Source organism: Athene noctua, chromosome 5, assembly GCF_965140245.1.
Source record: "Athene noctua chromosome 5, bAthNoc1.hap1.1, whole genome shotgun sequence".
In the NCBI taxonomy this organism is placed as follows: domain Eukaryota; kingdom Metazoa; phylum Chordata; class Aves; order Strigiformes; family Strigidae; genus Athene; species Athene noctua.
In genome coordinates, this window is record NC_134041.1 from 64220358 (window position 1) to 64247994 (window position 27637).

General features: G+C 40.0%; 1 protein-coding gene across 1 annotated transcript in view; it reads right to left on the reverse strand.

Annotated features, from left to right (window-relative positions):
* Window positions 1–27637, reverse strand: part of ADAM12 (ADAM metallopeptidase domain 12) — a 184071-nt gene that overhangs the window by 46218 nt on the left and 110216 nt on the right. The window contains exons 6-11 of the mRNA XM_074908490.1: window positions 19558–19741; window positions 15206–15271; window positions 14221–14292; window positions 12321–12490; window positions 11005–11089; window positions 5574–5722 (exon numbers count right to left, since the gene is read on the reverse strand). Of these exons, the coding sequence (XP_074764591.1) occupies window positions 5574–5722; window positions 11005–11089; window positions 12321–12490; window positions 14221–14292; window positions 15206–15271; window positions 19558–19741 (726 nt within the window). The remainder of the gene's footprint in view (window positions 1–5573; window positions 5723–11004; window positions 11090–12320; window positions 12491–14220; window positions 14293–15205; window positions 15272–19557; window positions 19742–27637) is intronic.

The following is a 27637-nucleotide window of genomic DNA, read 5'->3' on the forward strand; positions in this document are numbered from 1 at the left end:
TTCAACAGTAAACAAACTAGTATTTTTCTACGTACTTTGTACAATTTCTACTACGTGCTCTTTCTGAGTCCAAATTGTTCTCCTCCCCCAAGCCCTGCCTCCAAAACCTCAATAATTAAAGTGAAATTGTGTACTGAAAGGCAATTACTCAAAATTAGCTGTTATTTTCTACCGAGAAGCACAGTTCCATAAAAACCCTCTAAAGTGATGATCAGTAGCTGAGAGGTTAAAGAATTGATCTCAGTTCCATTTCTCCTTTTCCTTCACTTATGATCACTACACAAAACTCGGTCCCCTGGCTGAAGCTGAGCCCCAGGCTATCCTGCAGCACAGGCAAAACAGAGGCATTTCCACCAGCATGAAGTCACAGTGTCACAGTCCAAGTTCCACTTCCCTGTAACACACGCAGTCGTATTTATCTGAGTAAACTGAATTTAAAACCTGACCGAACCAGAAAGAAGCATTGACTTTAAATTCTAGCTGTGAAAATGGAAATGGTAACAAAAGATACAAGATAAGAATGGGAGGGGAAAATAAAAAGCAGGCATAGAGGGATTAAATTAATTTTTTGACTTTTCAAAAGGAACATCACACCAAGAGGAACATGACAAGGAGGAGTTGTGTGAAGGAATTATCATGGAGATGCTGCTTCCTTGTTTATGTTACTGGCCCAGACCTTCCTGCGTGGCACCAAATGGCTTTCTGCCCCTAATGCTTCGTGCCATCACCGGGATGCAAACCAGCATATGCCTTGGAACAGAGAAAAAACAAGTCTGCTAGGGACCTAGATGAAAATAAAAGTTTCTGAAGAGATATTCTTTCATTCAAAAGTCGGTTGAGCAAATAGCAATGGACATGCACTCTCTCACACATCAGGTTTTGCACTTCTTAAATATATACCACTTGTTTCATGTCTTGAAACAATAAGCCATGCGTTATTTTGTTTTTCCTAAGGATTTATTATTTTAAATTATTTTGCATTTATTCCATCTCTTCTTCATTGTGGTCTTCGAGAAGAAGCAATTTACAGCCAAGGTAGAAATAAGAGTTGAAGTAGACTGACATGATGTGCTGCCAGGCTGTGCTTGACGTGCAGGAGGTGGACTGGACACAAGGTGACGGTGCTTGATGCTAGAGTCCAAGGGCATCTGAAGGCATGGCCTTGCAGACACCATCACAGTTCCTCAGCACAAACCCATCCTGCCTTCCTACTCTTGCGCTTGTCTGCAGGGACAAACTCCAAGGTGGTTGCATCTTCCATTTGTAATTTCAGCACAATGGGGTAAGTGGGTGCTGCTGAACGGGTGTGTAAAAGCCCCCCATGACTTACAGCTGTAAAGACAGCTTTCAGCCTATGGTTAAAGCATGCACCCTTCCAGGTCAACGTGATGTCAGGTCATCTCACAATACACGGATAGCAAAAGAAATGGGGTGTGGGCTGTAGGACAGACCTGGAGGAAAATCTCTTATTGCCATAGCAAACGGGACTGGAGGAGAGCCTACAAAGCAGCCCTTTTCCCCTCATCCTCTTTTCTATCAGCACGGTGAAATGCTTTTGTCTACAGAAGTGCAAAGAGAGATGAAACAAACTGCTCTACCCTAGGAGCCTGCCTGGCATTTCAATTAGCCATGGCCAGGATGATTCAGCATCAAGACATGATCCTGGTAAAAGCAACACACTTCTGTGAGAGGACAATGAAAGAAGCTTTCATTAGAGAGAGTCATGGGACTCCGCAAAGGGATGGAGACCACAGGAGGATCAGCATCTGAATAAGCCTGGTAAAACTAGCTGTCCTTAGTGGTCTCTCATTAACACCTGAACTATGTGGGGTGAAAATGGAAAGGCACCGAAGAGTATTTTCTGTAAGAAGGAAGGAAGAACTTGTTTCCAGTATGCTCAGCTTCCCTGATGACGTTAGTTGTGTAAGTCACCTATATATAAACTAGAAGAGTATGCTATTGGCAAGGACACAGACGTGGCTGAGGGGAAGTATTAACCCTTGGGATTACAGGAGGGGAGAGCACGAACTGTAAACATTTTTCTTCTCTTAAGGCTGGCAAGAGATTTCAAGCATATACTAATGCATAAACTTTCAACTGCTTTGGGGAAACTCACCCAGTTTCAACCCCCATGGAGATACCTGATGAAAAAGCACATAAAAAGTGCGTTTTGAAAATTATTAAATAATCAAGTACTCCTAATTGGCATAATTTTGCTCCATAGTTTGTGCTAAATTCCACTTTTAGTTGCAGTGGTATAAATCTAGAGTAATGCCTTGGGTTTCACCAGCACTCTTCTGTATTTATCTAGCTGTCAGGAAGAATTTTTTCACTCCTGAGTGGAAGCTTTAGGGAGATACTTGAAGAAGAAGTACTGAAATGGCCTCGCTGCTTCAGCCTAGTCCCTTAGTCTTCAGACTGCGAGCTTGGTAAAAAGATTTGCAAATTTCTTTAAGGCTCCTTATATCCTTTTTCACTTGGAACAGTCTATGGTCAAACCTGTCTAAAAGAACTGAAGGAATATAATTTAAACATCTGCATAAAAAGGGGAACAATGTGTTAGTATTAAATATTTCCTTATTGTTACTATTTTTACAGCAAAACCCCAGACTTCTACAGTGGGATTTCCATAGCAGGTATTTGAATTTTTAAAAGGCCTGGAGTGCCACAAATTTTGTGTTTTAAATGCTTAATTCCATGTTACACAAAATATATTTTGCTAACGTAGTGGGTCTTTAAAGGAATTTGTAGCTCTCACACAAGCGGTCCACATCTTGCTGGTATATTTTAAGACTAAAAGCTATAGGAAGCTCATTAAAAGATAGATCCAACAGAGTTTAAATTCCACACTGATCCCTGGAGATTTTTTCCACCAAGAAGTAATTTCCAAGGCCTCTTCAAAGACTGAAACTTAAGAACTGAAAGAAACGGCAATAATTAATGAAATCACTTTTAAGTAAAAATCCTTAAAACATTCCCTTTTGCTGCACAACCACACAAGTGACTCCACAGCTAAGTGTACAGAGGCCTTTCTGTTACAACCCAGATATTTCCTATTCTTTTTAGGTATCAGATAGGGACTTCTCAGGGGCTTGGACTTTTTACACTAGCTTCAGACCAAAGATTTTTTTTTTTTTTTTCCTTGAATTTGTAAGTCTACCTTAAACCAACAGAAATTAGAAGGGCACAGAATGAGTTCCAATGAGTATACTGAGATGAGCAGGCTGTGTCTCAGTGTGGCTTCCCTGGGATACTCTTTGTTTTGATGGTTTTGCTATTCTAAGAACGCATTTCAGGTAGGGAATATTCATCTGGCCTTCCATTAACAGACACATACTTCTAGAGGTGAAAATTCTTCAGTGTTCCTTGAATAATGGTGCTCAAAGGAATACTACTATCGGTCAGATGTTGGGTAAATATTCAAAGTGTTAATTTTAAATTGGTAAAATGCAGTTTGGCTTAAGGCTTAAAGTATTCTTCTGGAATACTTATTACAGATTGACAGCACAGTATGAAGGTAAAGCCTAAGGCTATAAACCTGATGTTAAAATTTCCATTTATAAATCAATAATCACTGCAAACAAACCAGTCTACTCAGTTCTGTAAATGCCACAACTCTTCCTCAGGCACAAGTTGTATATAAAGTTTGGTAAAAATCCAAAGAGAGCGTTACAAAGCTGACATGCACCTGATGGCCCCCTCCTCAAACTCAGACCTGTGGGGTGCTGGAGCAGGGCACGGCATTGCTGAAGGACGCCTTTAACCTGTGAGGTGAAACCCCTGGACCAGCACACCCAGCATGGAGGAGAGCTTCACATACACCCAAAGGATGCTGGTGCAGAAGGCAGAACCAGGGAAGAGCTATCTAATCTCACCTCAGAGACACCTTCACGAGGTGAGTTCAGAAAGTGTTGAGAAATCTCAGTCCTGAGAGCATCTCCTGTATTTACTTCCAAAAGCGGAGTAACTGGATGCCCAACCCGGAGCTCAGCTGAGATGACTAAAGCTCGCGTGCATCTTTCAGGAGCTCAGAGCCCAGACCTGCCTGCCCACTGCTTACCAGCTATCGCATCACCTCACCTCCGAGCCCTGTTTACAATTTCAGTTTGTTTTCACAGGGTGCACACAAGCCCTGACGTGCTGCAGAAGGCAATTCCATATGGATATTTACTACCTATTGTTTTAGAAGAGCCAAGTTATTTTTCTTTTCCAAACTGTAGAAATCACTCTCATTCTCCTCCACACAAAAAAACTCTCTTTTGTTTGTCTCTTAATTTGCTGTGCTTGGCCTCTGGCCAGAATCCCTTTTTCTGCCTTGAAGGAGGGTGACAGCACGCCTTTGAAGAAACGCCAAGGCTGCTGTTAGGCTGACCAGCAGGGAGCAATCCTGCCCAACACTCCCTGGCCTCTCCCACATTGGTCTCCTTTCCCAGAAACATTCAGTCTCAGAGAAGGCAGAGGTTGAGCTGATCACAATTCCCAGAAGAGATTTTTAAGTAACAGATGAAGTTTAAGCACACGCAGAGAATGCTCGAGCTGGAAGAGACATCAGAAGATCAACCAGACCATCCTCTCACCCTAAGGCAAATCCAGCTGTACCTACAAGACACTGCTGACAGATATTTGTCTGACTGGTTCTCACCAGCTTCCAGTCACAGGCAGTAACATTTCTGCAGGCAGTCCAGTCCAGCACATCACTTCCCATCAGAAAGCCTTGGTAAATCTACTCTCTTACTTCAGTTTAATCTTATCAGTCCTCGTCCGATTATGGACACAAAGAACTTATTCATTACATCGTTCAGTTTCTAACAGTACTTTAAAATACAGAGCAGCAAGCTGTAACCAGCTACCCTGGTCACCGTGCCTGTACTTTTTGTGTCTATAAAAACACTCCGTTGACATACAGTGCTTTTATCATCAGCAGAGTAAGCGTTCAGTACTGACTCAGAGAGATGACCACAGGTTCTTTGGTTTTATTTCCCAGAGCATCTTATGTCTTTTCTTGGAAGATCTTCCTCTGGCCGCTGAACAGCTCTAACCCCACTGACAGTACAGATTTAATTTGCTCACGTGCTAAAACTGCTACACATTTATAAGGGGTGAAATGCAAAAGTTTGTGCAAAACTAAAAACCTGCACAAGACAAAGGCTTTACAGAGAGTCTAATAATATATTTCCTGCATCACTTTATTTCCGACACATTCATCTTAGTCTTGGCCTTGGGATACTGTTCATTTTCTATTATGACTGATACTCAGTTGGAAAGATGAGAGAAGGAGAAATTGTGATTCAACACTTGCAATGCAGTTTGGTTTGTTTTTTTTTAAATTAACCACTCGCTTACAGCATTTTTGTCTCTTACACTGGTAACACGGAAACAGAAAGGTACAATGGTACATCTTGTGCTCTGATAATAAGTTTAATTGTTTCAGCTTGAGGGGGATAACCGTGAGAGGATTTGCCAGGTGTTGAAAAAGCTTTTCTTTTATCCCTTTAAATGTTTCTGAGACACAAAATGAAACCAAAAATGTTCCACTATAACTGTAACTTGCCAGTGCTTACCCTCACACTTACCCAGTCGAGGGGTTCATGATGCAACCCCCTTTATCAGTGGATGCTTTACAGTTACAGCCCCTCTCCAATGTATCATGATTCATTCCAAAATTGTGTCCCAGTTCATGAGCCAGTGTGACTGCTGCACCTAGAGGGTTTTCTGAGTGATCCTTAAAGAAACCAAAAACAACTAGTCAAGTCAACATACAAAACCAATTCAAAATACACATTCCCTCTCTAAGGTCCTATTGCCTGTCCTTTGAAATGATTTATAAACTTACCAGCTGTAGTTACACTGTTAAATGGACAAAATTTTAAATTCATCCATATATACTAAGTGCAGGCTGGGAATTTCGGGACAGCCTATCCATCCTGGCCACCCAGTTTCCCCAGCACATTAGACATTTGAGATCACTGGGCAGCTTGGAACATCTGGGTCATCTCTTCATTTAGGGCTTAAAATTGCTCTGCTCAGTAAATCCCCCAAACTCACAAGTCATGGCAGTGGCAGAAAACAGTCAGCCAGATGTGGGGTGTTGGTAAGGGTAATCGCTTAGGAGTGAGGAGGAGTGTGATGAGGGAAATGTGAGAAGATCCTTCATGTCAGGAGGTAAATTATAAATGCATCAAGGGACTTCACTTGGCCTATTAAATATTCTTCAGACTGTTTCTTTAATATCAGAAAGTCCAAGATTTCACAAGCCTTGTAAGAAAAAACAAACACCTTTGAAAACTTCGTTTTTAAAATGAAAGGACAAAGCAAGTCAAAATCTTCAATGGCCTCTTGTTAACACCTATGATTATTCCAAATGTTGCAAGTGTCAAAGTGAAATATTAACATTAGTGCTTGCTGAAAATACTGATTTTTGGGACAATTATTTCTGAGAAATTCATTGCACGATCTGATCGCAGGCTGCTGATCAGAGTGATGTTTTGGCTTAACCACAAGTAAGAGAACTTTCCACATCGATCATTTTTCTTGAGGGGAAAAAAAAATAATCCACTGTACTCATATGAAAGCTTTCCCTAAAGGCATAAACATGTAATATAAATGCATGATCCACTATTTATCAGTCAGTAAATGGAATTACTATGTACAGCTGCCTGCTCTAAAACCATACATGAATATATTCAGTCTAAATAAGTCTTTTACTATCACCTAAGCCAGCCTTCAGACTAAAAAGACGTAAAAGGTAAAACTGTCAAAAACATTAGCTATATATTAATGAAGCCCTTAATACATGACTTGGGGCGGATTTGTGTGTTTCTTCTTTCACCTGTTTGTGCCAATATTTTTAGTAAATCGTTTCTCAAACAGAAAACAAAATCAAAAAAACAGTCATTCTGCATTTTGAATAAACTCAAAAGAATTTTGTCTTTTAACAAAGTATCTCATTTTAGTTTTTCCTGAATTTTAAAATTCTAATATAAAAATCTTGTGACTGATATAACAGCCAGTTTGCTTGCAGGTATATTCCAAGATGTGTTTGCTGAAAGAAGCTGTACAACTTGTCCCAGTAAAAGAAATTAGAGTGAACCTATGCAGCTAAATAATCTGTAATAACCAAGAAAATATATACTCCTGCATAATGCCTACATGTGGAGATGTCTTTTCTAGATACTAGTCACAGATTGATTTATCTTTGTACTCATAGTAATTTATGAAGTATTTAGAGAATTCAATGTAATTGAACCTGATGACATAAAAAGAGCACAACCTCTCACTCAACTGCAAAACAATCCAGGACAAAAGATTAAGAAAACAATGAAATAATTCCATATAATTTACCAGCAATACCTTGGAGTGATGCCTTGAAATTAGGGCTGTGTGGTCAAGTCAGAAACTCCTCTAAGCTTTGAGCTATCTCGACAAACAACAAACTGAGCTCAGTTTTTCTTTGTTTTGCCAGTATTTCTTCTACTTACTGAACAGAGATTATATTTATTTGAACACCTCTAAAGCTGTTAATTAAAAATCAAAACAAGGATTCACAGAGTCCACTCCAGAACCTGAGCGATAAATGATCTGAAATGCAATTTGGGTCTTGAATAGGCAAACAATTATTATAGCCCATGCGGTTCTCATTAGTTGCTCAGATCCACTTGGAATGCAATTTTATCAGTTTTTAGAGAGGGTTTTTAAAACAAGGAATGTGATGTCTCAGCAAAAGAGGTTATTTGAAGACAGCATAAATGAAGATTATAAAAACAAACAGCGACATGTCCCATTTGATACTGACACCATTTAAGTATCACAAGGACTAAAGAAACGAATAGCAATGTGACTTTGATTTATTCCATCGGGGTCTTTGAAAGTTAACTTGAGCAGTAAAAGTCATTACCAAACAGTTTCACAACCACTGAATAAGCAACCATCTACTGTTAAGACATTATAAGCTGTTGCACAAAACATGCAGCTGCTTTCAGCTGGACTCTGCTTCAGTCCGCTGAGATCCAGATCAAATTGGATTAATAAAACACTGTCACCTACAGCTAGAACAGGTAAATGCCCCAATTCTGGTACTTTCTATGCAGTTTCAACTAGTTGTAGGAATACATTTCCTAAAACATACTTCTATTACATTAAGCAATTCATTGCAATGTAAGTGCCCCAGTTCCACACTTGTCATTTAGTGTAACTTCCCACTAAAGTCAACAGAAATTTGACATGAGAGAGAATACTACATTACATTACAGCAATATTTTACTTTTAAAGCCATGAATTTAGTGAGCAGCCTTTTGAAAAAGAATGAAGACTGAATTGTGTGTCAAAGACTTGCTTTAATGTCAACTTTTGTTTGGTCTTTCTGTAAGACAACAGAACCATCACAGTAAAACAGAATTACAATGCTTTTGATAGACCAAAAGCTTCTCGTACTCAGATGACTGCTCTCCCCACTTTGAGTTTCTCTTACATTGAGTAAGTTGGAGACAGGGTGTCACCTACCCCTGCGAGAATTCAGCCTTATATAAAAATAGAAAGGGGCAGGCTCTCAGGCAGGCACGACAGAGGAATTTAGATTGTGTAGTAGAGCTGACTAACTTCAAAACCAGTCAGGAAAATCAGATCATACAAGGATGACTCCAGTTTTTGTATTCAAATGTAATTTCTCACGCATTCTCCCCATTCTTCTTTCAGATCAGTTTTGAGAGTGTGGGAGCTTTTTGGGTTTGAGTATTCGGGGTGGGGTAAGAGGTTGGCTGAATTATAAGGATGGTCAAGTGCTGAATTACCCAGTCTTGAGCTGGTTGAGCATTACAGCCAGGTTAACAGTTATCCATTCTTCCATTTGTGTATCTTTCAAATTTAGAGCTGTCTTCTGTAGGCACTGGTATACATAAAAACTTTTATTTTATGCACCCGAATTGGCCTTTGTCAACTGGGGGGGAAGGTTGGGCAGCCAAGCTTTTGGGTTTTGGGGGGGGAGTGTTTGCTTGTTCTGAATTTAGCTCCTTTTCAAGGATTTGTTTGAAGAACAGGAAAACATTTCTAGCTCTGCTGTGCAAGCCTCGAGTTAATTTGCACCTCAAAAGTTTCAATTCACTGAGGTGGGATTCTCTGGGAAACATCACACTCCCCTGCACAACTGAAGCTGCAGCCTGGCCCATGATTCATACCCAGACACTGGGTTTCTCCTGGACATATAAATCAGTCTCTCTTTGTCAGAGCCCAGAGAGCACTTTAAAGAAATGCTGATTCTTGTTTTCTTGTTACTGGAATGAACTGTTTTTTGTTGTTTCTGTTTAAAATGACAGTTTCCAGAGCAAAGAGGACTGACTTAGCAGTAAAACATAGCATAGCATATTTTAGCTTATGCTAAAAATTAAAAAGATAAAAAAAAAGTCATCATTAGGGTATCTCTGACTGCAGATAAAGCCCAAGCAGTGACTGCTGGCCTGAGGGTGAAATGGATACTATGGGGCTGTCTGCCTCATCTGTGCTTTTGCCAAGATTTGGAAGCGCACTGGGAGACTCCTACAGCTTTTTCTTCCACTTTTCCTCCTTTTCCTTTTGTAACTATCCCCCAGGTACCCAGTGAAAAGCTGTAACAAACACCAATTAGAGACCCAGCTTCTAAAGCTACCAAGAGACTAAACCCTTTGTCTTTTCTACAATTTTGACAAGACTTTTCTCCAAATTATGTGATTTTTCTTTCCCACTCTTTCCTATACCTCAGCTTCCCCGCTCACGTTGTAAATCCTCCCACTCTGAACCATCCATACATCATCTTCCACAAATGCACACATCAGCCCAGCTTGGCTTCTTGCCTACTTGTCCAAGAGACCACAAAGGAGCCCTGCATTGTGGACCAGCCTCAGCTTCTGAGCTAGTTAACAAGGAAGGAAAGGGAAGACCTTCAAGGGGCTTCAACTCTATGATTTCCCCACTACATGGATTGTCTCGAAGCAAAAGCCTTAGTGGCCTGGGCTCCAGGTTAGCCCCATGAAGCTCTGAAGAACTGGGAGTTTTGAGATCAGGCTGACTCTGAACATTGTGTGTTCCAGAGCTCCCACCTAGTTTAGGTTGGGATTTGCAGCCGGGGTGTCCAGCAGAGCTGGAGAGAACCACCACATCATCTAAGGGACTGGAAGTCTAAACAAAGCTGTGGGAAACACAAAGGTTCTCAGCACAGGCAGGCTGAGCTCAGAGAATATCTAAGAGGTTTTTAGGGCTCCCCGGCTTTCTGCTCTGGAGTTGAGCTCTGAGGTCACCAGCTGAGCTAGCTAGTGGCCTGCAAGCTCTGTGAGTCCACATCTAATTTTATTTAAAATACTTCTATTGGAAAGCTTAGTTAACACAAAACTTCTTTCCCCTCCTTTTGCATGAAACAGTTAAGAATTGGAAAAAAAAAATAAAAAAAATAGAAAGAAAATATTCCAGAACTCTTTCCAGAAATTGGCTCAGATGTTTACTTGTATGTTCATCATGTCTAGCATCTAACCACAGCATTACCAGTAATATATCTCTGAGAGAGGCTCAGGTAGAATAAACGCTGCTATTGTTTGTTCTCGTTGTCTGGCAATGTAATATAACCACTGTGCTGCAAAGATGGAAAATAAGGCTTTACGCAGGAAACTCTGTAAATACAGAATAAAATCAATATAATAAAAGATTCAGGATAGATTGTTGTTGCCTGTAACACTAGTATACCCAAGTGTATTAGAAATACATCTTCTGGTTCTCATCCTTCACAGCACCTCAGCACGTGATTTAATGATAATTTGGAGTAGAGGTTTCTTGCAAAGAGGTCATGTTATATTTTAATGTAATATTTTGATCTTTTGTTCACTATGGAAACCATCATTTACAAGCAATGTGCATATAGATAACACTGAGACTGAAAATGGGACAGATGGGGCTGAAGTTCTGGTACAGGATACGGTACTACAATACTTGTGATTGTGTCGCACCAGTTGGGCCAGTTTCAAGCCCTGTGCTTTTACCACTTACCATGACGACCCCTCCAGACTGCTCTGCAGTGCACATGCTCATTATGGGCGCCATGCCAATGGTGGTCCCTTGGAAGTACACCCCGCTGCAGGAGGGCGGGAAAGGAGAAGAAGAATAACAGAATCACCATTCAGTGCCAAGATAGTGCCCTATTATTTCCAGTCTTGTATTTCTGCCAATCTCAAGACAAAGATCCCATTTCAAATGTGTCAGGTCCAGACATTCAGGTTTAAAACAGGTTTAAAACAATGAAAAGCACAGATTAGTCATGTCGACTTGCTGAACTGACAATGACAGCATCCCTGCTACGAGAAAGATCCATTTGATCTCTGTCCTTTGGGTTGACCACTGTAAGAAGACCCTTCTTTCCTTTCTTTTTTTTTTTTTTTTTTTTCCCGGAGCGAAGTTGGGAATAGAAATACAAACATAAAAATTAAGTCTCTAGCTCAAAGAAGGGTCATTTTAATGCAGTGGGAAGTTTATATACTACTTGTTATAATAAACAGCCTAGAATGTAATAGTTCCAAACAAAGTATTATTATACATAGAAAGTAATCAAATATCTCATGTGGGACAGTTTGGAAGGGCTCGCTCTATTCCTACACAGGCAATCTAAGAATATTTATGTGACGCTAAAGAGCTCCTTTTAATTACTAAGATGCCAGGTATGTTTATCTGTATAGTGTAAAGACTGGCTCATTGATCAAAATAATACCTGGTTCAAGAAAGAGGTGTTTCTCTTACGTTTTTTTTTTTTTAAGAGTGCTTTTACTTTGAGCATGTTTACTCAATTACTTTAATCCAGGAACCAGCACCAGGGTAAAGGATGTGTATAATTTATTTTTTAAGTCACAAATGCAAACAAATTGTCCAATTTAGACTGCATTTTAAAGTTTACTGAGGTCTTTCTACTAACAAACAGGCCTCACGTAGTGTCCCCTTAGCCCTACTTTTTGGGGTGAGGGCAGAACTGCCTTTTACAGTAACAATTTAGACCGAAACCAGATTAAACTGCATGTAAATTCATACTCTAAGTATCTACCAGATTATTACACATCTACACTTCTACACGAGTTGTACTCAGGAAAGGCCTAAAAGTAACAGAGCTATTGCGAAGCTGTGGAAGGAAATTAATCTGAAGCATCTGCTGAAGGGCTCTGCAAAATGCTTTTATGTTTGATATTTGCAGAGGGGAAAGACAAACCCTCAGGAGCACAGATGTTCCTCCCAACAGCTTAGCAACTGGGGAAGAATTCATTACAGCTATTTCAAATCACTGAAATCCTGGCCGATATTAAAAAGAGTGTCAAGTCTACCTTATCAGCTGTGCATTGTCATGGGGTTTACGAGGTAGTAGTTTTAGCTTTCTCCAGTCCAGAAACTCATGGAGGCTGGTGAAAGGGTCTTGAGAAATAGAGCACTTATCCATGTCGTTCCATACTTCCACTCCAACCAGGGCTACACGAATATTTAGTGGCCTATAGAACTAATGAGAAAAGAAAAATAGACTCATGTCTCTAAAACCCGTTTGAGACCACATTGGGTTAGAATATTTCAACAGAAGCATAACGTGCATATGAACCTTTCTTGCAGAGGCTTAAATGGTCTCTTCTCCAGGGCAGAAGGGAACACCTGACAGGACTGACTCAAAATATTTCCACGACTTACAGAAAACAGTTCTGACCTGACTAAACACCCGTAAGGCATTCAAAGCCATCCAGAGATATGCTACTTCTCTATGTCCCACCCCAGTCTGGTATCTTCCTTCAAGATGGAACGTTACTGCAACTACCTTTACACGTCCTTCACTTCCAAACAAATGTGTTGCTATGGCAGATGACTCTCTCCATGGCTGCCCTCCATCACCAGCACCAATGCAGTGCAAGAGGTAGAAGCAGCTGTGATGTACTATGATTGTGGTTCAAAATAATAGAGCTGAAAATTAGCCAGAGTCATCGAGTCTTGGTCCCAGCAGATAAAAATAAGCGATTTTAGCACTGTGGGCCACATACACTATTATCCCACCAGTAAATGCCACAGTTGCTACCAGAGGGGAGCCACAGCAGCATTAACAACGGAGCAGAGGTAACAGTTCCAATGTGAGACTAATGTGAAGAAAAATTCAAGAATCAATCAAGTACAGATTTGGCTTACAGGCTAAGAAAAGCATATCTTTGTCTTGTTTATATGCATTACAGTCATTTGGATAACATTGGCATTTGCTGAGCATAAATATAGCATGAAGCACAAATATATTATAACATGGAAAATTAATTTTGAGCAGGTAACATATAAACACCTGTCCTCCAGTAATCAGTCAGCAAGACAATTATGGAAGAGGTGGAGGTGTCTTCAGCAGGTTGTTTTTAATCAAGCATGCTTCTCCTTGAGTTATTGCCCTTGAAGTATCACTTGATAAGTTCTCAGCTAAATGAAGACTCCCTCAGTTATAATTTCACTACTGGACTCCTAATTTTTTTTGGCCATACAGCACAACAAAAAATACCTTTAATTTGTTCAAAAAGTGCTGTAGAGGACTCTTAGCATTTACTGATTAGCATCAAGAAATTACTTCAAATAGAAAAAAATCCAGTGTATGTCTCTTTCTTATTGCTCTCACTCAGCCATCAACTTCTGCTTCCTTAAGAACTACATATTTTTAATTCTGCCATCTTCCTTGAGTTATATATTTTATTGACTGCGTCTTCACAGGCCCTTTCTTGGCTTTACAATCGAACCATCCCTTGCTGCTGCAAAGGACTTTGTTCTCCAAATTCCTCCACAGAATAATTCTCTTGCTAGGGGCTGTTCCATATGTGATTATCTGCACCCTCTTCCCAAGTTAGTAAAATCCTAGGGCTAAATTGTACATCTCCTTAGGAATAGTGCTTCCAGAGATATCTGCATCCCATATACAGCGGAGCAGAGCTCACAGCTTAGTATGCTGAAGGGCATATGAAAGATTTAAGTTTACTTTTTTGGTTTTACTGGCTGGAGAAAAACGTTGCTCTGAAATACTGGAGTATTAGGAAAGCAGCAGGGTTAGCTCCTTGAAAAGGTGGGTGGATAAGGAGATGTGTCAAAGGTTGTGAAAGCTGCTGATCTGAGCCTGGCAGCTTTCTTAAGTTACTAGTAGAAGGAACACAGATTTCACAGCAACGTCCTTCAGAAAGCAGAGTAAGTTTGGAAAAAGTGAAATAATGTTCATGTTCTTACCTTATCAACATAGTTCGCAATTTCTATCAGTCTCTGCTTAATTTTTTCCACATCCTTGCCTTGTCTCTGAAACTTGGAACAAAAGGATCAATGTACTAACAGCACAAATAGCACAGAGCATCCCCCCAACAGCCACCTGACTCTGCCAGCATTGCTGGTGATGTCTGGGAATTACACTGCGCAACCAAAGGCCATCAGCAGACTCCTGCTAGCTCCATGAGAGCATGATCTGCCTTGGAATAAGCACAGGCTGCGGGGTAGGACTTTGGTTCCCATGAAAGGATTTTAAAATCGCTAAGTCTTACATAAGGATCTTTCATGGGCTGATGTTTTGTGAAAAAGAAAAGGCTCTTCTGTTAGCTGTTTCAGCTCTTGCAGCGGAGGGACTGTAATTCCCTAACTAGCAGTGTTCAAGGAGACAGAAAAAAAAAAAAATGTAAGTAGCAAAATAATTCAAACCAAGATTTAGATCTTTGGCTGACATTCAACTCACTGGAACATTTCCACAGCCAGTCCTGGTTACTTGCTTTGGAGCTCTTTTTTGCAAACCGTCAGGAAGGCAGTCGGGCCTCATGCAGTGTGATGCTGAAGTACTGCTTCAAAAGCAAGTGCAGGATCCCACTGTGTCTTCCAAACAGTGACAGTCCCACCAAGGGCAGAATTAATGGCAATGAAGACTTAACTAGCTCAAGGAGATCCCGGGCAGTGAATTCATATTTCTCTCTTCTTCAATTACTGCCATATATCCCAGTTACTTGAGAGTCAAATTTCCTTGTGAAGTATTGCAAGAAATTTTACAATTATCAGTGTTGTCCTATCTTAATAGTGCCTTCCGTTGCTCAGCACTAATTAGGGAAGAAGCTTTACTTTTGAAAACCACCATATCACTCTGTGACGCACATCACTTGCAATACCATGGCAGCTGAACTGAGCTACTCATTTCTTGTCCATGCTTCCCATAACATTTTAGTTTGAAGTTTCTTACCTCACGATTATCTGCCACAATAACAAGCTCCACATACTTGGTTGTCTTCAGAGTCTCCCTCTTGTACTGCCAAAAAAGATGAAAATAGTATTTTGTTTCTGCAATAAGTGACCCTTGGAATCAGCCCTGCCTCGGTCCAACAGAGTACTTGCAAGAGGAGATACACAGCATCTCATACTTCCAAAGATTTCACTACATACAAATTTTATTGTATTCCTTCTCCTCATGGACGTTTTCCTTTATCTGCTACAACAGAAAGAGACTCAACCTTTCAGCTTTCTGCAGTTGAAATGTTTGAGTTATCTTTCCTCACAGGAGAATATCATCTCTAGCAGAAAGACCTTTACTATTTCGAAGGCACGTTTAAAGAAATGATGAGATGACTTTTAGCAAACATTTCACACAATAGACAAACTGGCTACTAAGAAAAATGAGAGATAAAGGGATATTGAGTGAAGCAGAGAAGAGATCAAGTGCTCAACTGCTAAATTATGTAGGAAGAAAAGCCCAGGAACAAAAACTGCAGACAAAAATGAAATGAACTGTCAGTGTCTGCAGAAGTAAACTAATACTCTAAAACCAGAAGGCATACATTTAATTTTGCATCTGTATATTCATATAAAACAGCTGGTCACACGACTTGCAGTTCTAAATGCAGGTCTAAAGGAATCATAATGCTTAACTGCAAAAAAGATCACTGAAGAAAATAAAATTATTTTGTAATAGTACTAATCACAGCACAGCTCCTCTGCTACCTTAAATTTAAGTGACCTATTAATGCCTGTAAAAGTTCTGTGGTTTACAGCAGCTGAGCATCCATTCTGTCATTCCTCCCTTGTTTCTGGAATAAGATAGTTAAGGGAAAGAGGTCTCAGCAGTATATCTGATCTTCATGCCAGAACTTAAGAAGCTTAAGCAGATGTTTGACCTGCTAATGACCGTGATGTCTTGAACTAACCCAGTGCTCTATAACCTAAAACGTGACTAAAGCTTTCCAAAGAAAACTGTTCCAAGGCAAACTGTGTGATCCCCTAAGCTAAGCCAGTGCTGGACATCACCTTCCAGCCGAATTTCAAGAGGTTTTCTTCACATTACCAAAGCGTTCCTCTGTTATCTGCAGAGTAATGATTTTGAATGTTTTGCAAGCAGCACTGTGTTTAGAGGAAAGTGTAACCTTTAGTAACTCTGACTTTTCAAACTCATATTTAATAGTGTTACTCAGCCTTCGAACTACAATAATTGGAAAATAGTTAAGTTCCATTTGGACAGTATTTATGAACCGAGAAAGCAGTTAAAGCTATCATTAACGAACTAAACATCAATGACACAAACACTTCACAGGACTACACTTATTAGGGGGCCTGGAAAATGAGCTTGGGTAGATATTCTTACAATTTCTCGTGGAACTGGGGTTCCCTGTCACCTTTTTTGTGCTCCACTGGAGGCAACTGCCACCACCACGGGGTCATGGTGCGTGCACAGACTTGGTGCACATGCCCATGTCTTGCCAGCCACACAGGTCACCAGCAGGGCCTGGTAGTATGCTGGCTGGGAACCAGGACACCAAGGAGGCAGCACGTCCCCTCCTGCTGCTCCTGGAACAGCAGCAGATGCAATACAAAGGACTTGCCATGTCTCAGTAGACTTCAGCAGAACCTGGAGTGCTCTGGCAGAGCTCCATTTACCTCCCTGCGAATACATCAGACACGAGTGAGATGCCACATAAGGCAAATTACCAAGTGGGTGTTGTCTGTGGCAGGATTGATCTCTCAGACAGTAAAAGTCTACCATAAATCTGAAGGTTTTTATTATGCAGTCCTGATCGGGCTCCCTACCTCCAAGGTGCCTCTAGTCCTCTTCCAAATGAAGAGTAAAAGATAAGACATGAAAATGCAGGTACAAAGGTATAAGAGCTCTGTTACATCAGTCAGTTTAAACCATTTACTTTTTACCAAGAGTAGAACTGTTTGGACTTGAGAGAGTTAGCCTGAGAGAAACTGGCTAGCAGGGTACAAACGTGTAAGCCTCTGGTGACTGACTTGCATAACGAATCCATTCCTGAAATTTGCCCAAAGGCTATGTGTATTCCTTGGATACAATATTTATTTATAAAATATACCTAATTACGACTTCTTTCAGCTTGCTTTCTGCAGTCAGCTGCATCAACTGCACAGTCCATTGCCTGAGTTAATCCTTCAGAATTAAAATGAAGAGTCAGTAATACAGCCATGATTGATACACAAGATGGAAGACAATATGCTTTGTTCCACTGACCGTTGTCTTTCTCCCCTGCTTCTACCACATCTGATCTATCACAAAACTGCTGTCCATGACACTGTAGCCCTTCCTCCTGCTCGATTCACACTCAGGTGTTGCAGCTTCCCTCTTTCTCCATGATCCACTTGCCCTGAACAGCTCACCTGCCTGACCTGTGGACCACCAGCACCACCAAAATGGCTTTTTTTGCGTGGCTACAGAGAAAAAGCCATACTGTAGGGGCTGTCTCACACATCAAGCTTGCTTTCTGTAGGATCCTATCTCTCTGGAGCTCAACTGAAAACACACTCCCTGCTGCAACTTGAGAGTCCACTGCGTTATGAAATGACCTGGTATTTAGAGACCCAGCTCCAGTGGGGCAAACCGTGTTTGCACACATCTGCTACCTTCCCTGATTTGTTCTATTAAATCTAGTGTTTGGATCTGAGAAGCTGAGTCTACCGTTTGTTCCATCATTTTTCTGTAACCCAAAAGTAGTCTAACTTTGTAATATATTGATCTCACATTTCAGCTCTGCTCAATAAGAATTTAGTGTAGATAGTTGAGTGAAGGGTCAGGGGAGAAAAAAAAAACCAAAACCAAACAAAAAGCTTCCCCAAACCTGTCAATAAATGAAAAAGTTTCATCATGCCCTGAACCTGAGACTAGATTTCTGCTCCCTCCTGTCACCCAGTGTAATTTGCAGCAGCCTTATGTCTCCATACTTTGCAGGTCATCTTTATTCAGTATGCCCTGACAGCCTACTTAGCTGATGACAACATTGAAATGTGAAAACTCGCTCCACACATTACATTTGACAACTTTCAAAATTCATACATTAGAAGCGTATCCAACACACTCATTATATATATTGTACCTATCCATATGATGTGACCGTTGACAGGTTTTATAATTATGTCCACGGAACCACAGCAAAAATATTTTTCAGATATTTAAGGGGAATTCTGGCACATAGTTGAAGCCATCAACAAAATGTGAGAACCGTAAGGGTAATAGTAAAATTGCTTTGACTGTATCACCTAGTTGTATGCACAAATTTTATTTCAGTTTCCTAGGGTTACATTGATTACTTCAGGGAAATTCAGTCAAAAGTCCAAAGATTCTGGGGAAACCTTAATAAAGTTGTGAAAAGTACTTTTCCAATGTTTTCAACCTGCACACATTTTTAGAGATATACTTAGCCCATAAAATGATATATGCAAAGGCTAATGCATTAGATGTAATAGTTGATATTCCTAAAATGTAAAATAATTCCACGACATAAATAATATCTAGGGATGCCCTTTAGGTTGCTTTCCTTACAATTAACCTGATGCAACAGTACATGCAAGTATAAATCCCAATATGTGACATTTAATAAGTGCTGAGGGCAGATTTGTATCACTGTATAAATTCGGAACACCTAAACCAGTCTTTTCTACAATCCTTCTCCAATATTCAGATGAACTTATTACAGTATTTCCTCTTCCTGATTTTTAGCTCATTTAATTTTCTATAGTTTCCATTACCTAGATGCATTTCACATTATATAAAATTCTTCCTACATAAAACCAACTACAATAATACATCTGTAAAATAGTACGGCGAGAACTTGTTTTGTCTGCGTAAGATACTTTCCCACGAGAATGTAAAGGTTCAAAACCTAATATTAGCAAAGCACCATAGCTATCATGTTCTCTTCCACCTTGGGTGGGCAAGAACTTTACCAGACTTTGCTCAGTGTTCTTACGGGGTCTTAAATTTTGGCTATGATCATACATGAACCGAAATATATTACCATAATATGAAACCATAATTTTTTTTTGTGCCATCTTCTTACCAAAAATAAATTAGAAAAGCAAGTAATGCATGCAGGATCGAGAAAAAGTAATAAAGCTTTAACAAATCATGTAAGTATATGCTTAATTTTAAGCATGCACTTAAGCACATTTCATCAACAGAAGTTGACTGTATGGTTTAATGTTTTGCTCAGGAGGGACCCTTTGTAATAAAGAGTTATGGTAGGCAGTAATATGGAAATACTACCAGAGATGTACTCAGCAAACCAGAAACAGAGAAGTGCATCATCCACCTACCCTGCCAGCTTGAGAATGGTGTGATGTGTCACTGTCATTAGCTCTCATGGCAGAGATGTCCAGCTGGTGGCCACAAGATCCTGGGGCTATTTTCAAATTCCCTGCTCGGTAGATCTTGTGTTCGCTTGTAGCACCTTCTAATGGCTCCAGAATGTAGCTTTTGTTTTCAAATACAATAATTCCCCTGTTACGGAAGAGAATACAGTAAGCTGCATGGTTTCCAAGAGCTAACGTATGCTTGTCTACAACAAAGTTACAACAGGTTTTGATAATGACGGAGTATGAAAAAGCAAAACGCTGATTTACAATGTCATGGTTGAGTGGAGCAGGAAACATCAAAGCTGTGTATTTGTCATTGCAGCACACTATACTTTAAAAGAAGCAATGGCTCAAAGAAAATTTTCCTCTTCTGAAGTGCCATACTGTAGAGCAAAATTATTATTTGTGTTTTACGTGTTTTCCATTCTCCCAGTGATGCATTGCCATCGCTGAGCAGAGTCATGATGCTTCTGAAGACCCATGGCAAACGATAATGAACAAAAGCGTGCTGAAATGCTTTTGTAAGAAAAGGTGCAGAGTGAAAGTATTCATTATGATCTGCGGTGTGCATTATACCTTTTAAACCAAATGCTGATGCAAGCATCATTTCTGCAGGATGGAAGAGGCATTGCAGTATCAAACTGGATTATTAAATATTGCACAGTGAGAAGGCAGAATGAAGCTCAGACATATTAACCAGTGGATTCCTGTTTAACTCCTTTTTCTACCCAAAATAATTATTTTTACAGCAATACCACCTGCTCTCTGAGGATCTCAAAGATTTTTCCAGCCATGAGAGCACTCTTGCTGCACTATAAGCTACAGTGTGCAAAGAGGAAAGAGTAACTTTAGTAAGAGATACCCCACCTTGCTCCACGAAACCTGTGGAAGAACCTAGGACACATGGCCAATTCTGGGCTTTATGTGATGACTCCTAACCAAAAACCGCTCTACCTGTACACTCCAGACAGCTCACCCAACAAAAGCCATGCTTGGGTTCTTGTGCTGGATCTTGCCCAATTCTTCTGAGCTACTACAGTAAAACAATGTAGACAAAAGGTTGAATATCTCTCCAGTTCCTTCTGCTGAGGAAACTGCTGGCATAAGGCTGCTCTTTCAGCTCAGCAAAGGAAATATAGACAGTGTGGTTTGGATCTCCATGGTCTGCACATGCTGGAATAGGGTTTCTGGTACTACATGGCATAAAGTAATACGATCTCCAGCAATACCACCGGCATTAGTAATTATAATTGCAACTGTAGGATCACAGAGTAAGAAGACTCCTCTGCTGTACCTCAGGCCTGGCACAGCATAAGAAGGCATAAAGTAGGTTTACAGACAGGGCTCAGGTAGAAATTATTGTCAGAGAAAGGAATTTAATATTCTGTGCCTACTTTACAAGTGTCTAACGTGCATCCTGAGCACATACTGCCAACCACACAGGAGATATCCGTAGATAATTCCTACATCAAGGTGGACATCAGATTTAGTTGAGGAACTGCGTGACCAGAGAAAGGCACCTTTAAAATTCCCTATCTCTTTTATAAACTAAGGATAAGAATTTGCTTGTGGGGTGCTGTAAGCATTCATCAATTAGACACTACACCGAATAGTGCACTGCATTACTAATTTCTCCACTGTCTTTAAATTATGAAGGCGTTAATCCCCAAGCACTGGCAAAGGTTTAGCAGCAATAATTACCTGGAATTCCGTGAAACTTTTAATTGGCCAAGGCATTCTTCCTCAATTCCTCCTCTAAACTGCTCTATATGCTATTAAACAGCAATCATTTTCAGCTGGCTGTATTTTATTAGTGTGTCTTTTTGATGTATAGGAAGTGTCTGCTCTTTTTATTTCCGTCTGTACTGCAACAAAGGCGAGATGCTACAACCATTGTGAGACTGATACACGTCTCTAGACAATTCTCCTGCATAAAGCTAAAAAAAGGAAAAAAGAAAATAGAGGAAGGACCCAGAAGCAGGTTAATGACACCATAAAGACTGGTTTAAACATAAAAAGTAAAACGGTTAGAAAAAAGCTGCCCTAGCTATGCTGTTCTTAGCAAGATACGATGAAGAAACTCAAAGCCTTTGGCCTCCTAACCAGTTAACTGAAATTTTCATTCCAAGCTGACTGCACAGTTTTGGTACAAAACATCATTAGCATCAGTTCGGCCAAGCCAACAGATGAACATTTTACTGTTAACTACAACAGCAAGAAGTCCAAGAGAAAGGGAAAAAAAACCAGACAAACCCCATGTTATTAAAGGCTGTGCAAGAGCATTTGCAGGATCCTGCTTTACAGATCTGAACCAAGAATCAGGGGCTGATAATTCATCTGTAGCTTCGTTAGTACCTTTGGTAAATGAGGTAAGATCTATTATTTACCCATCGGACAGGCGTGCTGTGTATGATGGATCACAGTTGGAAGAGCAGGACTGATTTATCCCTGCAACCCTTGCAGCTACAGTCAGGATACACGATGGCATGCAGGACACATGAGGGACCTCCGAGCAGGTCACCCCGTGATTTGAGTAACCTTACACCCTGTAGTTTTAAATTATTTTCAGATCTCCTTCATTCCTTGAAGAATTTAGGGAACTAGGACAATATATTCCCTTTACTCCGATAATCAGCAACTCTGTAATCAGCAAAATCACATAAGGATTGTTGTCTTTCCCTTGTGCAATTAATCATTTAATTTTGGAGGCAGTTGGAACAGCAATGGAGGCAGAAGTCCATTAGTCACCGTTTGAAATGGGCCAGCCTGACCATCTCCCTTTACTAGACAACTCAAAACCAACAGAAAACCATGAAGGGTTTTATTTTTAATGCTAAACTGTATCCTGCTTAGAACATTAACTTAAAAAAACCCCCAGACCTGGACTTAAATAATTTTCTTTAATTTATGCTGAAAGGGAGGGACTTAGTAGTATCCATTTACTGGGTAAAGCTCTCTTTTTTTTGTTTGTTTCCTTAAGATCCAGCATTATGTTGTCAAGAGTTCATAGCCAAAACAGACCATGTCAATGCCAGGTTTCCAATGTACCCTTTGTATACCCAGCTACTGTCTAAAATAACTAAATATCCATTTCTTTACACCTCATTTTCTTTAGGTGCAGAGGACATGGGCAAATGATCAGATACCAGAGTGATTAATTTTGTTTTCTAGAGCATGCAAGAGCCCAAGCTGCCTACTGAGGCTCAGGTCCCTGAGCCTCCCATCTCAAGTGACAGCATGAGCCTTTAAGAACAGTTCACTTTTGCATATGAGGCAATGCCATGGTAAAAAAAAAAAAATTAAAAAAAAATAATTATCTGCATATTCAGCATAAAGGAAAGATATTTTTCATTTAATGCACACTTATCCTTTGAGTGCTGCCTACAGGATATCAGCCCTTGGCTTGTGACCATCTGTAATAAGATAATGAATATCAAGTATGAATTTTCTTGGCCAGCTCTCTGTTTCTGACTAATTTTCTTTTCCTACAACTGCATTTTCCCCCCATTGATCACTGCCAAGCACAGCACCTTAAAAATATAACTAGTCAAAAGCTATGGTTTCTTTCTTTTTTTTTTTGATGTGGCAGGATTAGATGAACAATACCTACCAGTCATTCAGTACTAAGAATTTGATGCAAATAAAATAAATCCATAATTATTTTTTCCTTCCACTTTTGTCAGGTGTTTCAAAAAAGCCACTGTTATTCCCAGACCATTTCTATGTCTTCCTCATGAACATGGTTCTCCCACACTCCTGAGTCAGCCTATGTTCCCCAAAGAACAAGATGGTGCAGCTTTTCCATTTTTCAGGAGACATTGTTAAATTATATAATATTTTCCAATGTGGCAATTAGTATATTAAACTAGAGATCCCCAACCAAAAACTATACAAGGAACCTTGAGGGGATTTCAGCAACTCTGTGAGTAATTGAGAAGTGGCCATTCTTTAAGATCAACTTTTACTGAAATCTGTGGGATTTCTACCATTACCTCTACCAGGCAAAAGACTACCAGAATTCCAAAGGTTGTAAATATTTGGGAAAAATGCAATATCAAGTATACACTTTTTGGGCCCCAGCTTTCTAATTCATGGCATCTGTGTCTTCCCCAGTCCCAAACCATGCTGATGCAGGGAAGTCAGAAAGATCTTGCAAATGAGCCAGGCCTGAAAGACAAGAGACAATTCAAACCCTATTTAAAACTATCAGGCTGTCCTTTTCATCACTGGTAGTAGAGACAGAGGGGAAAAAAAAAAAAAAAAAAAAAAGAAATCTATATCATACAGCATGTCCAGACATCAGTTCACAGGCTCCAAGCCAACTGGAAGCAGTTTCAGTGTGGTCTTGAGCTTGAGCTAATATTTTACTCTACCTCTCAACAGGGTTTGAATCCTGTTCATGTCTGGTGGTCAGCACCAAATAAACCACATCCACATTGCTGCTAATCAGCTCTAAATATGAACGGCTCATTGGTAATTGCCTACTGTACACCAGTATGTGCCATGTGGATGCATGGGGAATGCGTGTATGAGATGGCCTGTGATGGGACAACTCTCTCAATCTCAAAGAAGCAGAAATTAAAACATAACTTAATTATTTAAGTTGTTCTTAATTGCTGTTTAACTTGCCAGGAACCTCTCAATTAGGGAAATGGAATTTGATGGAATAATTCCACTATTTAAATTGTCGATAAAGTCAAATGTGGTATTTTTTTTTTTCTCTGAAAAAGAAAAAAAACAAAACAAACTTAATGCAAGACCAGTCGTATTTCATAAATCAACAGGCTTTAGGAAATCTCAAAATATAAATGGGATTTTTCTTTTCCAACTTGTCAGCAGAAGCAAAGGCCCTGCCAACATAAACTATCAATGCATACTTGTCTGAGAAATTGTGATGCTGAAGTAAAACTTGGCTAGGATAGCATTATATGAAACTGTTATATATTATTCTGCTGTACTATACAGGGAAAGTTAAGTAAATCAATAAATTTGATATCCATGAATGCAATTAAACATTTGGTTTTAATGAAGCCCAAAGTTATACTCATTTCTAAACAATAATAATAAAAAGCTCTATTACCACTGGAAGAGGAATGTAGATGTTTTCAGTTTGTAGGAAATTAATTAGACCATAGAGGGCTGTCATGTTTACACACCACACATTCACATTAAGTCCGTCTCTGCCCACAGACACAGCCAAAGACTCTGCAGTACTCATGTGCCACCTAAAAACCTACAGGGCCTTCATTTCATAATTAAAGCTACAGCTTCAAAAGTAAAAAAAAAAAAAAAAGAAAAAAAAAATCTGATCACAGTGATTTCAGTGAGAGTTTTAGGAGAACAGATAACAGAATTGGAGCCTTGTGGCCCTGGAGTGTTGTTCTCATGATGCTCACGATGGAGGTAAGGTAGAAACACCGCAGTGTTTCTCAGCATGCATGGCATCAGAAGGTGATCTGTTAAGGGATAGGGCATTTTTATTTATTTTTCTTATACATTCCACATTCTCAGGACTTTGTATAACAAATTCCCAGGCAAATAAGCAGGCAATGAAACAAAAGAGGAAGAAAAATGAAGCAGTGAATGAAAACTTCACTTTTAGACTGTTTTAATAAGTACAGATGAATACTATTGGGATAAATGAACAAGATGATCTATTGACTGTTTTTCTAATGGGACGGGTGATATTAAGGAATTTGCTAAATGGTTTGGTTATTCTTTAACTTTAAAGGGCTGGGAAAAGCAGAGAATGGGAGCTGAACTCCAGAGACAGAAGTACTCCTGTCTCCACCACTGCCCCTGGGCAGCCTTGGACAGGTAATTCACCTCTTTCTGCATCACCTTTAAAATGGGACAAATTTTAGTAACCACATACAATAATTATCGATAGATGAAGAGCATCACACAAGACCCAAGTAATACCGTTACCCTACTATACTGCACATCAGGATTCCATTAAAATAAACAAGTCTGACCCAAATCAACAAGGGGCAACATCTCAAAGGAAGGTTAAAGCAGAAGCATTATTGGTTTTACATATTGCAGTAGCGGCAGAGGTGTTCTCACACAGACACATCATTACTCAAATACGTTTTATTCCAGCCAATGCCTTTTATTAACCTGAAAATAAATTCTACAGCACAGTGTCTAAAATGCAGTCATACCCAGAGACTACTGTAGCATGCACTTAATCCTTTCTCAGTGCAAGACAGATTTGTCCAGAGTGAATACATATTGGTCTGCAACTTGGGTGCCTGGAATTTAAACAGGGAGTTACTTGAATTGAAAGTGATAATGCAATTTCATGTCCAGCATTTGGGTTGCAAGAAACAGTAATTGTGTTATCAGAGAAAGTGTCACATGTGAGCTCAGCTGGGAGGGTGACAAGACAGACTGAGGAAAGCAGAGAAAAATGAAGAAGGAAGGGGACGTTGGCATCAGTGCCAATTTAGAGAGCACATTTTACAGCATTGTGCAGCCTAACGGTAAAAGAAGGCTTGCTTCAAACTTGAACTCCACATTAAGGCTCATAGGATGCTTTTTCAAGTCACAAAAATGTATGAAAATTTTTTTGTTTTAGATTTTTTGTTTGTTTCTTTGTTTTGGGGTTTTATTTTTTAAATTAAGTGCTGTCAGACATAGATCTGATGGAGACAGGCTCAGACAGCCAGGTACGGGTCATGTCTCATGCTTGTCCTGGTTGTAGCAGCAATGTCTGAGGGTGTGTGTGTGTTACTGTGCACCTGGGGACAGTGTGCACAGTTGTCAAAGAATGGACATAACCTTCATCTCAGATCACAGAGGTGATCGTGATCCAGGAGCTGTTTCCCACTTGAATAGTCAGAATACAGAAGCTGTGAAACCCCAGAAGCTGAATGCTTTCTAACGTTAAACTCAAAAACCTCCAGTAGTTTCACGGTCAGATAACTTACAAACCATGCGAGATGTTTATATGAACTGAAAGCTCTTCAGAAAGTATGGAGAAAAAGCACACATCCAAAACGGTGCTTTTCTCAGCTGGGATTTTCTCCAAACTTCTTTTTTGGATGAAATCTCCCCCTTTTGTGGGGAAATCGTGCTTGAGGAGTCAAGAGGAATTTATATATTTTTTTTTTTTTCTCACTGGTTTCCTACTTCCTTTTTTAAATAGCTGATGTCTGGAGTGTCATATTTAAATCCCCTCTTCAGCTGACTGTGTCTGGGATGCAGTGAGTTCAGCCAGACCATTTGAAAAATGGATGGCTCTAGGACTGGTGGCCTCGTGGAGCATACATAACTATGTAATCCCATTAAAAATGACTGTCTGTTCAGTTCTGGGGCCCTATCCCCTGCCACTGTGGACACAACACCTTTCAGTTGCTGATGAGGTTGGACAATGACAATATTTTTTGTTTCCGTTAATTTATCTAGCAGTTAGGATTTGAAAGAGTATTTTGCTGTTGCAAGAAGAAAAGGCTTTCCTGTGAGATTTGTATCCTTAAACTCCCGAGGGATTTCTGGGAACCGTCCTCAAGCTTCCCCCACCAGAGAAGATGCCTTTGTAGCTGCGCGCCCCCATGCCAGCATCCTCTGCCAGCCCCTGCACCATGGAGATTGTGCTCTTCTTCAGGCTGCATTTTTGTGTGCATTTGCTAGGTTCTGCACTTGCAGAGAGATTAACGGGAAAAAAAATCATTCAAGTCCATACAAATTTATCACAGAAGATGTGTGTGGTGGCTCCAGGCCAAAATTATTTGCTAAAAACATGAAGAGCCTCCGAGCTTGATAAACAGAAGGGTATTTCCTGAGGACAGGAAGGAAATGCCTTGACTTTGTCATACGTTCACTTTCCCACAAGCTTTGACGGTCTAATTGGTTTTCTTAACCAGACGGAAGTGCCGGAAACCCTGATTGCCCATTGTTCCCATTTCGTGCATTCAGCATTTACTGTCTTCTCCTCGCCATTCAGCTCTTCCTCCTCCGGAGGAGCCAGCAGGATACAGATTACAGCACGATTATATTCTCCTGTAACCTGCATTTTAGGCAGCTTTCAGCGTCAATC